General features: G+C 35.5%; 1 protein-coding gene across 8 annotated transcripts in view; it reads left to right on the top strand.

The window, feature by feature from the left end:
• The window catches only part of INPP4B (inositol polyphosphate-4-phosphatase type II B), an 805,823-nt gene that overhangs the window by 680,356 nt on the left and 109,636 nt on the right, over positions 1 to 15,831 (top strand). For all 8 annotated transcript variants that reach the window (XM_032333489.1, XM_032333488.1, XM_032333487.1 and 5 more), the window contains one exon: positions 6,195 to 6,398. In XM_032333489.1, the coding sequence (XP_032189380.1) occupies positions 6,195 to 6,398 (204 nt within the window). The remainder of the gene's footprint in view (positions 1 to 6,194; positions 6,399 to 15,831) is intronic.

Below are 15,831 nucleotides of genomic sequence, written 5' to 3'. Positions count from 1 at the left end.
TTATAAATATGGTCCATATATTTAGGGAAGCTGAGAAGTACATAAACAGTGAGGAAAAAATGGAAATCTAAAAAAGAATAACATAGAAATGAGAGAATTGTGAAATATAATGTCTAAAAACTATATAGTAGGTGGGCTTAGCAGATTGGTCACTTGAGAAGAATAATTAGTGAACTTGCAAACATAGTATTAGAAACCATTTAAATATAGAGATACAGAAATATAGAATAGATATAGAAATATAGAAACCATTTAAATATAGAGAGAAAAAGACATGAAAACATAAATAGAACAAAAATGACTTACAGAACAATACCAAGAAGTCTCGTATGCATGGAACTGGAGTGCTGCAAGAAGCAGAGAGGAAAACAGAAAAATATTTGCTGAAGTAGTGATGAAAATCTTCAAAATTCAATGAAACAGTGAAACTATAGATCCAACAAGCTCAATGTACTCCAAGCAGAATAAACATGAAAAATGAAGGTACATCACCATTAAATTATTGAGAAACAAAGATAAACTGAAAATTGAGAAAAAGAAAAAGAGATATGAAAAGAATTACTCACAGGCTTCTTATTAGATACTATGTAAGCCAGAAGACAATACAGTAATATCTTCAAAGTATTCACACACACACACACACACACACACACACACATTCTATATCAAAAGATTATCTTTCAGAAATAAAGAGGAAATAAAGACCATTGTAGACAAATAAAAACTGAGAGATTTCATAGAAAACTTTCACTATTACAAATTTTAAAGTAGTCTTCAGGCAGAAGGAAGTGATAACATGTAAAAAACAGATCTACACAAAAGAATAAGGAGTGCCAGAAATGGTAAATATCTGGACAGTTATAAAAAATTTCAAACTTTAATTTACTTAAACATATTTACTCTTTAAAATAAAAGTAATACCCAAGGGTGCTGGGTGGCTCAATCAGTTATACGTCCAACTCTTGATTTCAGCTCAGGTCATTATCTTAGGGTCCTGAGATTGAGCCCTGTGAGGGCTCCAAGCTCAGCATGGAATCTGTTTGAGATTCTCTCTCTCTCTCCCCCTCTCTCTGCCCCTCCTCCCCACTCAGGTTCTCCCTCTCTCTCTCAAAAAAAAGAAAAAAAAATTAGAAAAAATAAATGAAAGTAATACCCAATGTATTATGTAGCTTGTAACTTATTAGTGTAAGTATAGATATAGTGGAATGGAATAGAGAATCTAGAAATACATCCACACATATATATTTCAATAACTTCAGATAAAATTGCAAAGAATATTCACTGGGAAAATGACATTTTTTAACATAAAACTCAGAAACAATTGGAAATCCTTAGGCAAAAACAAAAAATAAACAAAAAACAAAAACACAAAAAAACCTTTCCTTATCTTTACATCACACATCTATAAAAATTAATTTAAAATGGATCATAGATCTTAATATACAAGCTAAGAGAAAGAAGCAAACAAACAAATGTCTAGATGACAACATAGGAGAAAATTTCTGTTATCTTGGGTTAGACAAATATTTCTTAGGACACAAGAAGTAGGAACCAAAAGAAGAAAATAAATGATACATAAGACATCATCAAAATCAAAAACATCCATTAAAGTTTCCAGGAGACACTAGTCAGAAGACACTACTAAAAAAATGAAAAGGCAAGTCATTCAAACGCAATTTGAAAAGATAGAATACATTCATTAAAAACACTGGAGGGGCACCTGGGGGCTCAGTGGGTTTAGCCTCTGCCTTCGGCTCAAGTCGTGGTTGCAGGGTCCTGGGATCAAGCCCCGCATCGGGCTCAAACACCTGAGATCAGGTTGTGACTTCTAATCTTGAGAGACTTTCAGATTCAAATAGGTGACAATGCTGGTGGTGGGTAGAGATGGGTTTTTGAGACTGGGGCATAAAGATAGTTGAAGATATCGAGAAATGAGTTTTATCACCAATAGAAAAAAAAAATGCTTTCAAGGTAGTTGTTTAAGCTTCTTTAGGATCCACTTACTATATTTTAAAGGAGCCTGGAATGAGGAGTCAAGAAAGAAAACTGAAAAGATCAGTCAAGAAAGAGGAGCATGGAGCATAAATAGAAGAGTGCACTTCACAGTTTACAATGAATTACCACGTGGGTTTCACAAATAGGCGTTGTAATTTTGTGCAAACTAGGGAAAAGTGATTATGTGATTTAGCCAAGGTCAAGTGAATAATTCCTATGATCTGCCCAGATGTCAAGTAACTCTACTGAAAGTTCAGTGTTCTTTTCTTTGGGGAATGTTGAACACATATTACTAATTCCAGTGTATAGCACTATTGCCCTGTGAAATAATTAAGGCTTATCAAACTGGAAGTGCCTAGATGGCTCAGTTGTTGAGCAACTGACTCTTGGTTTTGGCTCGACTCATGACCTCACTGGTCCTGGGATCAAACAGTGTAGGGCTTCCCCACTAACTGGGGAGTCTGCTTGAGAGATTCTTTCCTTCTGTCCCATCCCCTCAATTAAATGAATAAGTCTCTAAAAAATGAAAATAACCAGACTTATTGTGGTGATAATTTTGCAGTATATCTAATGTTGAATCCTTATACTGTACACATGAAACTGATAATACCTAATGTCAATTATACCTCAATAATAAAAAAGAAATCAAATGGTATCAGAGAGGGACCGATGTAGCTGATGGAAACAGATGAAGCTAACTGGGTGCAGAACAATAAGGAGTGGTAGAGTCTGGAAAAAAAATAAACAGGATTCTTTTTTGCAATATACATGGCTACTAAAATAATAATCAACCGTTTATGTCATGGGCTACTTCTGTATTGCAGGTGCGATTAGGCATCACTGAATTTTTTCAGTTGAAAAAGAAGATTCTAAATAAATTGATACTTTGTGTAATTTGTTGAGATCACTAGTTAAAAGGGGTGGTTTTAAATAAACATATTCTTAGCTATTCCTCTGCCATTGATATTTAGGAACCTAGGAAATTCACCCCCAGGAGAGGTAATTTTACTGGTATTATACTTGCAAATAATTCTGTATGTTACTTTGAAGAACACTTGTATAAAAATATGAATTGGAAAAATGTCAGTAAGGCAAGAAAACATTTCATTTTTAAGATAACATTTCTCTCTTTTAATATCAACCAAAATGATCTACCTTAGGTACAGAGATTATGCTTTTTTTTTTTTACTATATTATTAAACTATTTTAAAAAATTGTTTTTCCTACCCTTAGGATAACATTTAGACAGCCCTTTTTCTTTCCTTTAATGCAGTGTGAGCTGAGTCAGAAAAGGAAAACGTTTTCAATACTTTGAGCCAATGGGCAATTCAGAGACACAGTCACATCTTTCTTAGGATTTAAACTTCCCTAATAACATCTCAGTTGCAAGAATAGCAATGTTCAGATGTATGGGAATCGAGTGATTACATTAATCTCTTCAAGCTAATTTATTTTGACTGCAAAGCATCAGGGTCTACATTGGTCTACATTTACTAAGTACTGCTGGTCAAGAAAATTTGTACATCGTATGGTTATAGCAATGGAATATTTAGCTATTTTCTAAAAAAGTACAATTCTGTGCAAAGAATCTTGGTGATTCAGAAAGTTTCCAAAGAGTCAAATCAATTTTTCAATGTAGACACAAAGTGTTTCTCTAAGATTTTTTGCGTTCATTCAGCTACCCTCAAGAAAATTCTGGTTTGTAAAACTGCAAGAATGTGGTGTATTATTTTTGATGTCTTTGGTGATAAATCGACCCAAATGAGATTTGAATAAGTGAAGTGGAATCTCTGTGCATGCATGCAATGGGAAGAAAATGACGGCAATTATAAGAACTGTAGATTTCATTGGGTGTGAATAGATATTCAGCTCCATAGTAATTAGGTGACTGTTATGGAGACTGGAGCTGTAGTAGCAGGAATTCAAAGAAGGCAAGCTGTTTTGCTCTAAAAATAAATCAAAAGAATTTATTGAAACTATCAATAAAGAAATAGTTTAGTTAAGCTGAATGGAAGTAAATTTGCATTTTAAAATATTTAAATTCACATTGATGGATCCATCCATGGTGTATAAAAATTATGTAAATAACATGTTTCCCCATTTTGCTTTAACTATACTGCCTTGTCTGAGTACTGTCTAGCTAAATTTTTCATCAGTATTTTTTGGTAACTTTCCTTCTCGTTTTAACACTTCATTGTGATCATCAATTAACACTTCTCTTTGTGCCTTTTTGGTATAAGCTGCCTTTTTCTTTTGTTTTCCTAATTTATTACCAAAATATTTTTCAACCTTTTATTCTTGTATATTCTTTTCTTAAATATCTCTTGTCTGCTTACCTTCAGAGTACTCTCAGTATGACCAATAGATTAAAAGAGTATTTAAAAGCATCCAGTAAAGTTTAACAGTGAAGACAGTTACATTGGCAATTGCAGACACGATTAATTATAAGAGTGGATAGATATCCAAAGCAATCAGGAGGTTGGGGTTTAGAAAGAAGGGGAGGACAGAAGCATGCAGGTGATGGTGGGTGGGTAGGTGGTGTGGAGTAACGAGAAAAGCTACTGAATTTGTTAGAAAACTCGGGCTCTATGCCATTTGTATTACCAGTAAGCTGTTTGTTCCCGGACAGGGCACCACTCTTGCTTCTTAGTTTCCTTCTCTGGTTAAGGAAGAGGTCTGAGTTTAAGGTCTCCTCCAGCTCTGGAACTTCGTGATCGATTGCAAAGGCTTAACTGTGTAGATATAACACAGTCTTATTAGGAAGTTGTTTTGCATGGGGTTTAGCTGGTTTTCTTGAATTGCTGACACTCACAACAGGAGTTTTTTAGGGATAATTTAGTAACTATTACTTAGACGTGGCACTGTTGACTGCACATTGAGAATGCCTCAATAAAGGATTACCTTGAGTTAGAGCAGTGGTGAAGTCAGCATTACATCTAAGTTTCTCATTAAATGGTGATGGTATCAACTAGTATTCAAAATTATGCTTGTAATTTTCAAAATAATGCTTTGAGTTAAAGGGCTCCTTCCTAACAGATTACCAGGTGTGAATGTGTTAGTAATATGAGTCAGTGCTTGAGTTACTTCTCTACGCTTTAACTAAGTAAATTATTAGACCACGTGCACGTCAAGCATAGTACAATACAGAAAATCAATTATGACCTCCTCCAGTAGAGTAGGGTGAAGCTATTAAACATTTCATCAGAAAATTGCAAAGTACTACTGTCAAGTTCTTTATTGTTGGGAAGCCGTCATTTCTATATTACTTACTAAGTATTTACCACCAGCTTGTAAAAATCTGCCATGGCAAGTTTCACAGCAGCCTCATTCACACTGAGCATCACTAGCAACATTTGGTGGAGGAAGACAGTTTAGGGAGTGATAATAAGGAAAAAAAAAAACAAATATTTTCATGAGAATATTGCCTGTGCTATCTCTACTGGTTTGTTTAAATTAATTTATTTATTTTCAGTATAACAGTATTCATTATTTTTTCACCACACCCAGTGCTCCATGCACTCCATGCCCTCTATAATACCCACCACCTGGTACCCCACCCCCCCATCCCCCCGCCACTTCAAACCCCTCAGATTGTTTTTCAGAGTCCATAGTCTCTCATGGTTCACCTCCCCTTCCGATTTACCCCAACTCCCTTCTCCTCTCTAACTCCCCATGTCCTCCATGCTATTTGTTATGCTCCACAAATAAGTGACCCATGATGCTAAGAAGCAAAAAAGTTTTCTGTGTCTATTTTCAGATGTATCATCCTTTCTTTAGCCTTCCTTTCTGCTTAAAATACAGAATATACACAGTCTCACCACATTTTCTTTTAAGGTGCATTTGGAATTACTTGAAAAGTGTAGCAGGTAGATGGTGTTCAAATTATTATCTCTAGTGAAATTCATCTTCAAAGACAGAATTTGGAACTAAAAGAGAGGGGGCTGAGGAGACAGCTGCTGTTTATAGTGCCCATGGAACCAAAGCATTAGCTTTCAGAACAGGAGGACTCAAGGCCTTGGCAGCATCCCAAAACTCAACTATTTTCATTGATTGGTATGAATCATTTTCTCTCTCTGTTGCCTGTACTTTTTCCACCAGGCACACCACATATGTGCCAACAAATCTGCTGTTGACCTTTTCATGGCTCTGTGCTGGGATGCCTACCACGGTGTTTCTAATCCTTGTCAATTTCTTTCCAGACAGAGCTTTTTGTACATGCCTTCAAGGATCAGCTGGTCAGAAGTGCTCTTTTGGCCCTCTACACTGCCAGACCAGGAGGTGTCCTTAAGAAATCACCGTCTCCTAAGAACAGCACAGAGGAGAGCTGTCCCCAGGACCCACCCGCGCCGATGAGAAGGCAGGACTCCATACCACACCATTCAGACTATGATGAGGAAGAGTGGGTAAGTGTCATGCACATCGTTTGCCTCCTCAGGTTTAAGCCTGAAAACTAGAGCAAGAAAGATGAGCATCTCTGCTTTTCATCAAAACAAGTTGGAAAGGAGTCATAATACAGATTGTGGATAAGTAGGCCACATTTTTTTTCCTTGGTGGCAAATTATGAATGCAAGTTTTATTCCTGATCACATTCATTTAGCATAAAAATTTATATATATATATATATATAATATATATATATTATATATATATAACCTAAATAAACATATATATATATATATATATATAACCTAAATGTCATAAAAGCAAAGATGCCATAATTATACGATTCTATAGCACTTTTCTGTACTTATTGCCAAGGTAATACAAACCATTAAAATGGTGTTTTTTTAAGGAAAAGAGTAATAAATCACTCAAAATCCACTACTTGTTGCAAATATTTTCTTGTTGCAATCCAGTGTTTCAGTCTAGACATCCTTCAAGAAGTATGAGCATTTAAATGTCAGTGGACGTAGAGATCTCTTAAATCCTTCCTGTTCTTGATTCTATTATTTAAAGGAAGATGTTGCTCCAGGTTCTTTAAAATTGGCTAAAGGATGGTTACATAAAAGCCTCTGAAAATAGCTAGTAAAAGCAAAAATACAAGAACAAAAACAAAAAACAAAACAAAACAAAAAAACCAGCACACACACACACACACAAACACACACACACACACACACACACGCCAGCGTGGTAATAAGAACTCTAGTGGGACAGAATAAGAGAAACATGAAGGTCCTGGGCAAAGGGGAACAGTGTTATTCCTGAATAAACACATATTGATTATCCAGGAAATCCCCAAAGTATGCACACCTCACACCTGGAGAGGAAGCTGTTTGCTGTATCTTGAGTTTAACCAAGAAAATAGTATTCCAGACATATAGATGGTAAATAGTTAATGATTACTTTTCCTGCCACCCTAGGATTTAAGAGCATTCAGGGAGTAAATTATTTGAAAGGCCCGGCTCTCTCAAAAAAATTGCTGTCTAAAGGGCTATGAAGTGATGCCTGCTCTTTCTTTTGATAAAATTTCTATCACAGGAAAGACAGAGCTGGGTTCCAAGAGGTAAATGCTGAATAAGTATTTGTTGCTGCCGATTAAGATTGCGTTTCTCCCACTGAAGCATTTTCAAAAGAGCAAATCTAATATTTCCCTTTTTTACCTTCACCTTCTTCTTCAATTTATTCACAGCTCCAAGGCGTATGTACCTCTTAACCTCTCTGAAGTTCAATTTTCTCAACTGTAAAGTGAAAATAACAGCCCCTGCTCTGTTTATCTCTTCAGGTGATCATGAGATAAATGACTTACCTGAGCAATAATGCCCCATTACCTGGAAAGGCCTAGGCAAATGCTTTGTATTACCTCAGTATTATTACTGTACATTGTCCTTTTTCAGATGCACACATTAAATAGTCTTATGGGGATTAATACTATCCCTTGAGGTAAATGGGGAGACTGGATCTAGCATAAAATGTGTATTGGGAATTTTAAAGCTTTGAGTAGATACAGAAAATAACTTGTCTTTCATTTAATGAAACATATAATGTTAACCTTTTGACAAATAATTTCTGTTTTTACGTTAAATGAAGTGAGAATTTTGAAATTGGGTGCCTTTTGTTTTGATCATTTTCCTTTTTTCTCTTTTTTTTTGTATTTTAGTATATTTTATTTATTTTTTATTTTATTATGTCATGTTATTTTAGTCATTAGTCACCATACAGTACATCATTAGTTTTTGATGTAGCATTCCACGATTCCTTGTTTGCATATAACACCCAGCGCTCCACGCAATCTGTGCCCTCCATGATACCCAGGCTTACCCATCCCCCAACCCCCTCCCCTCTAAAGCCCCTCAGGTTGTTTCCTGTAGTCCATAGTTTCCCATGGTTCTTCTTCCCCTCTGATTTCCCCCCTTCATTTTTCCCTTCCTTCTCCTAATGTCCTCCATGCTATTCCTTATGTTCCACAACTAAGTGAAATCATATGATAATTATCTTTCTCTGCTTGACTTATTTCACTTCACATAATCACCTCCAGTTCCATTTTCACCCCACTGTCCTGCAAACCCTCCCCACACCTCACTATTTTCCTGCTGCTCCAAAGTGTCCCTCTCCTGCCCTCCCTCCTTATTTCCTTTTCTTTCCATCATCTTTGAGACCTTCTGTATTGTAGTGATGCAAAGAGGAAGGTAAGTCACACTAGATTCTTAGGTTCTAGAACTCAGTCTCGTGGTGGATAAAACATACTAGCCAATAGTTACAAAATGTTGTGACCAAGGTTGGAGAGAGCCAGTTGGTAGAAAATAAGCTCTGCTTATATGACTTCCGCTCAAGATTGTATGTACAGACCCTTTCACGGTGGGGAGAGAAGGAAGGGCGTGAGAAATGTGCAGTGAGCAGATGAGGTTTGTGGTGAGCCCGTCTATGTTCCTGCTCACCTGCTCTGCCTGGTTGATTGTGCCACGTGCTGGAGACAGCGTGAAACACCCAGGGACACGAGGACTCCATGGCCTATCCAAGGCTTTGGAAAGACAAATGAAAACTGCAGAGCAACTCCAGGTTGTAACAGGATAGAGCTGGAAGGAGTCTGGTGGCCATGTGGATCCCCAGAAGTAAAGTTCTTTTTTTTTTTTTTTAAAAGATTTTTTTTATTTATATGACAGACAGAGATCACAAGCAGGCAGAGAGGCAGGTAGAGAGGAGGAAGCAGGTTCCCTGCTGAGCAGAGAGCGCAATGTGGGGCTCGATCCCAGAACCCTGGGATCATGACTTGAGCCGAAGGCAGAGGCTTTAACTCACTGAGCCACCCAGGCACCCCCAGAAGTAAAGTTCTTAAGATGTTAAAGGGAATAGAAAGTTAATCCTTCAGGAAAGAGAATGAATGACTTTCGGACGGGCACACAGGACCTGATGTATAAGGAGAGAGTGTGTGTGCATGATTATACCATTAGCTGTTTATTATACCATTAGTTGGTATATACCATGATACCATTAGTTGTTTATTATACCGTTAGTTGTTTGCTTCAAAGATGGTGGAAACTGAGCATGTTTATACTCCAGAAACCATTTGAGAAGCAGACAGGTGATGACTGTAGCGCGAGGCCCTTTTTCCAAAGGGAAGAAATGATTCAAGTCTGCAGGTGGAGAGCAGTCCTGGGCAAAAGTGGGCTTTCCTGCTGAGACCGCAGGGAGAGTGTAAAGACCAGCTTCACTTTGGGGACGCTGGGTGAAGCTGGATGGCTTCTTTCGTGTTAGTTTAAAATATTTTCCCAGTTGTGTCTCAATACAACTGACATGTAACACCTTATTAGCTTAAGGTATACATGATAATGACTTGGGAAATCATTGCCATTAAATTTAATTAACATATATCACCTCATAGTTGATCTATTTTTCCATGAAAGCCTTTATCATCTACTCTCTTCACAACTTTAAATATACAATGCAGTGTTGTTGGCTATAGTCACCGCACTATACATTGCATCCCCATGACTTACTATCTTACAACTTTTCGACCCCCTTCATCTATTTATCCCACCCCCTACCCTCACCTCTGGCAACCATCAACATGTTCTCTGTTTCTATGAGTTTGTTTTTTGTTTGTTTTTAGATTTCGTATATAAATGAAGTCATACAGTATTTTTCTTTCCCCATCTGACTTATGTTCACTGAGCTTAATGCCCTCGGGGTCCATTCGTATTGTTGTAAATGGCAGGATTTCTCTCTTTTTATGGCTGAATGATAATCCACATATATACCCCATTTTCTTTGTCCATTCATCTGCTAATAGATACTCAGGTTGCTCTCCATATCTTGGTTATTATAAAAAATGCTGCACTGAATGTGGAGGTGCTGATACTTCTTTGAGATTCTGATTTCCTCTCCTTCAGGCATATGCGTCCTTAAAAGTGGAATTGCTGGATCATACGGCCTGTCTATTTTGAGTTTTTTGAGGAACCTCCACACTGTTTTTCAGTGTCTGTACCAATTTACATTCCCAGGACAGCATACAGGGTTCGCTTTTTCCCACATCCACACCCAGCATTTGTATCTCTTGTCTAACCATTCTAAGTGGTAGGAAGTGACATCTCATCGTAGTTTGGATTTGCATTTCCCTGATGATGAGTGATGTTGAGCATGTTGCCATGGCCTGTAGGCTATTTGTATGTCTTCTTTGGAATGATGTTTATTCCATTCCTCTGGCCACTTTTTAAAATTTATTTCCATTGAGTTGTATGAGTTCTTTGTGTAGTTTGAATATTAACCCGAGTGCTTTATTTATCCTTAAAGCAGAATCACGTGCAAAGAGAAAGGGACGAGGAGGACAGGCTAAGGAGTGGGGTAACGTGTTTCAAACTGGTGCCAAAGAAAGTGGGTACAGGCTCTTACAAGCAACATTTGGAAAGATTAGGAAGAATTTTGGTCCTCATGGAGGACCCGCCAATGTTGCAGTAGGAATCTGTGTGGTTATTGATTTATCTTTTATTATTCTTCTGGGAACACTTTCCTAGTCTTGACACTAGGAAAAAGTCAGACTGATTTGTTCTTCCCGTTGGTGTGGAATGGTCCTGTCAGTTTCTCAGCTGTTTTGGTTTCCTTCACAGGCAAAAGGATAGAATAATAATAAAGATCTCCATCCCCCTCTTTATCTTCTTTGATATAATTTCTGAATTTCCTCCGGAACCTACTGTTGCTAGAAAGTATATGAATACTTTGTCTAAATTTACCACAATTACAAGGAAAATCCTTCCCACTCAGAAAAGTTGCTTCTAACTCTCTCCTCCTAATTTGACTCTATGAACAAATATAACTAACTTTGATTGTTACACAACATAGCAAACACTTTCTGTTAAAAAGATACCTTGGTTAAAAGATAGAAATCCCTTACTTAAAAAATATCTACCAAAGTCATAACCATTTAATGTTATTTTCAAAGCTTTTTCTAACTTTGAAAATTTGAGTAAATCCAAAGAAAATGTAGCTAATTGAAAATGTCTTTAGAGACAGTGCTATTAAATGGATTGGAAACATAACTTTGTGAACCACTTTTCTTAGTTAATTAGGTGTTAGAAAAGTTTCAGCACTGATTACATGTTTAATCAACTTCCTAAAATAATTCAGTGTTTTAAGTTAATTTAGTTAGGTTTCTGTGATATACGAAAGTATTTTCTGATCATTTAAGTTGGTTTAGATTTGCACATAAGATTACAGTAGCTCCATTAAAAAAATTGTTTTATTTAATGTCTTATAATGATTGTAGTTTTAACAATCACTTAACTTGAACAACTGTCTTTAAACTTCTTGTAATAAATACTGGGAAAGTAAATATATACTTGTAAATTACTCTTGAATTCTACTCTGTTTATATAAAAATCTTTCTTTTTGAGGTTAAGAGAAAGAATTTCTATTAATTCTAAATTAGAGTGAGGCTGTTCTTTTTCGACCTGTTTTGTTGGCAGAATTGATGACATATGAATCTGGATAATAATTATCTAGTCAATATGGAAGAGATTGAAACTAAAATAATCACCGACAAAAAAAAAATGTCTGTTATTTGCTGAATTTTCTTATTAAATGATTGAATGCTTTAAAGATTTATTTTCCTGAAAAGTTAGTAAACAATTAAACCCAAAGGAATGTGGGGATTTTATGACAATCTGTGCAAAGAAATAAACTAATATAATGTTCTTCATCTTTTATCTGGTAAAAATGACATATTGCTTTTCTTTCTCTTTATCTATACAACAGATGCTTCTAGCAGCTGGGACTCCAAGATTAGTTTGTCCAAAATATGAAAGCATGTCATCCAACTAAAGTATTAAGTTGACCCAGTTTTTGTGGCTTCCAGTAATTATACTATTCTCTAGAACACTATGATTTAACTTCAACATTACTACACTGATGGGTTCGGGGCTAAATCTGTCTACCCTCATTCAAAAATTGTTAAAAAAAAAAAAAAAGATAAACTTCTGATCCTTTATATTCTGATCCATTCCAGCAAAGAGCAGAAGTAGAAAAACTATTCTTATTACTTAGTCATATCCCAAACCCATTTTTTTAGTTGAACTAAATTCCTATAACAGGCAACATTTCACCATCCAAATTACCCAATTAATTCCCTTCTTTGTGTTGTAAATGTAAATCAAATTTTAAATTTTATTCCCTTGCTTAAGGTAAGGGAACATTTGCTATGACTTCTTATGGTAAAATGTGTTCACAACACATAAGCACAATAGATGATCCACATTAATCTATAATAAATTTTCAATAATTTTATAGGTTATAGAAGCAAAAGTATAAATTTATAGTAATATTTATGTCAGACATCCAGTGAGTAAAGTCATATATAACCTGAAAAAACATTGTGTGAGTTCTCTGTAACTCAGTATTCCCAAAGAATGCATTTTTCAATGAGATTTACATAAACCACTTTCTGGCATGTTCTTTACTAACATCTCACATTCCACTTTGTACTACAACTTTCTCTAATGATGTCCAGAACAAATATAATGCTTAAGCTTCCCAAGAGTATTGATAGAACTATTTATATTGCCATAATTAATAACCGTAAGCATACATAGTTGCAAAATATTATATTAAAGGCAAAATGTATTTAGCCAGCCAGATACCTCCACAGGCAGTCTGAAGGGATCTGTATTCTCAACTGCACTTGCCATCTTCTATTTTCATCTTAGACCTTATCTCTAGGGAAAATAGCTCAGGCTGTGTATAATGCAGAGATACCTATGCAAATTAATAATTCAAAGAGATCTTGTTTAGTCCTCTGACTGGCTAGAATTATTTTATGTGAAGCCATTGACCTGATCGTAATAGGAAGGGAATAAATCTCATTCTTTAGAGGTAATTAATTCTTATAGACAACAAAATATTAACTTATGATTTAACTTTTCTAAAGCAACACCTTATAGCTTAGTTACCTAAATGAATAAAATTTCTATTAAATTATAGCCATTTATTTCCCAATTTTATGTTATAGAGAGAGATGCATGTATTTATATGTATATATATATATATACATTCAAGTCTAAAATATTTTGTGTAATAAAGCATTATTCTTACCTCTTGTGATGCCACAACCTCATGAATACTGAATTATAATCATTTGTTAATGTATCTGTTTCTTCCATGTGTTCATGATCTTCAATAAAGTAAGCTCCTAAGGGGCAAAGTCTGTATCATGACCACTGCTGTTTCCCCACAGTTAGCAGGCTATCTGCACCAAAAAGGTACTCATCTTTTATTTGTAGAATAAATTAATGGCTCTGAAATTTGCCATCAAATTATTCTTGTTTACCTTCTTATTTTGAAACATGGACTATTCAACTTTAACTTGTCTCTGGACTGTTCTGTGCCTTTTCCTTTACTAGAATTCATGAATTCTTCTGGGGATTTTGTTTTTCTCTTCTAGTCAAAAGCACCCAGCTATATCCCTCTCTCCTTAGTACATATTTCCTAGCATCATAATCAATCTGAGAGGTAACTATTTAAGTCCTCTTCCAATACCTCCCAACATAGAAAGCAGTAAAATTCAAGATAGATACAGAACATCAGAGATGACCAAATGACATAATGAAGAACATAGAACATGATGAGTTAAGGCCTTCAGAAGCTTCCAGAAACACAGTGGTGGCAATTTTAATTTTATTTGATTTTTCAATTGCTAATTACAAAGGTCCTAGTTACACACATGTTACCCAGCAAATATGATTGGAAATGACTATTTTCCCCTTTCCCAGCTTTTTCTTTTTCATCCCTAATAGGGTTGCCTGGTTTTGTTAAACTTATAATGAGAGTGGGATATTGGAAGCATCCATTCACCCCATCAAAAAGGGCAGGTAAAGACAGGGAGTATTAAGCTAAGTTGTTCCCTATGTGGCAACTGAAATGTGTTCTATCATCTGTTTCTTTGATGGATGGGAAACATTCCTGAACTTCTCCAGTCCATTTCACTCAGAAGAAATGTGCTTTGAATACTTATCCAATATTAAAGTCCACAAAAGGTGATTAAGCAAAGTTCATGACTGTCCATTAAAATGCACAAATGTTCTATTAAAGAAAAGAAACCCCAAATGAGATCTTTATGTGCATGCATATTCATGAAATCCTGACAATTTCTTGATTTTCCCACATGAAGTTAATACATTCACCTTCAGTTCCCTTTTTTATAGTACCTAATACAGTGTTTTATACACACTAGTTCAATGTATTTTTCAGAGTTAATGTAGGAATAAATGAATAAATGGATTTGCTGAATCAGCAGTTCATCCTCCAACTCAAACTAGTGTTTTTAACAGAGATATTTTATTTCTATCAATGTAGTGGTGACTTTCCTGTGGTATTATATTGAATACCATCATCTTCCTTGGATACATTATTGATTCTTACAATGCCTGATTCAAGATCAGATATTTTCATTTGCCTTTGTATAATGAATATGTAAACTTGAATGAATATACACACATTCTTTATAAATTTATGATTACATTCAAATCAAGTGCTCTTAAACATTAGTACATTCTAATGTGAATAGTGAGACATTATTTTTATATAGAAATTTTTGAATCTCCATAATTTAATGAATAGTTAAAAGAAATGCTGAGGCAGGGCACCTGGGTAGCTCAGTCAGTTAACCATTCTACTCTTGATTTTGGCTCAGGTCATGATCTCAGGGTCGTGAGCTCTATCCCTACATTGGGCTCCCCATTGGGCATGGAGTGTCCTTAAGATTATCTTTCTCCACCTACCCCTCCCCCCTCCACTAATGCTCACTCCCTTGCTCTCTCTCTTTCAAACATAAATAAGTAAAAAGAAGTGCTGACATGTATATAGGCAGACTATTGACTTGATATATTAGGGTACATTCTGTTAAAAAAATTAATCCTGGAAATTGATTGCATGCAACACACTAACCAATAACGTCATATAATTCAGCCAGTTGTGCAACTATCTAATGGTGTGCAGATAACATCCAATTACTAATTTAAAATTAAAAGCTTTAGTTAATCAGTGGATTCTTTGTTACTAAATGCTTTATGTAATGTCTTCACTGAATTAAAAGCATTAGCATTTATGTGGCATTTATTAGATCAAACGCAGTCATTCAGAGTACAAGCTTGGTTCTAACTTTAATTTGAAGTTTCATGTGATAATACTGCAGTTGTATTTTTTACTTGTAAGTCACAGCTTGTTAAGTCAATCAGCAGATGTTAATTAAGCATCAATAGTGTGCGATAGTGCTATAGGTACTTGGGGGAAAACAAATAAAGTATAAAGTATGGATCCTCCAAAAGCCATATTATCTAATTCAAGTGAAAGACCAGAAATCATAAAATAAGCAGAGATATTGAAAGGTACAGAATCTTTCCCAGATGGAGA

This window comes from Mustela erminea, chromosome 2 (assembly GCF_009829155.1).
Source record: "Mustela erminea isolate mMusErm1 chromosome 2, mMusErm1.Pri, whole genome shotgun sequence".
NCBI lineage: Eukaryota > Metazoa > Chordata > Mammalia > Carnivora > Mustelidae > Mustela > Mustela erminea.
The sequence above is the reverse complement of the archived record's forward strand: the minus strand, read 5'-3'. Positions and strand labels throughout refer to the sequence as shown.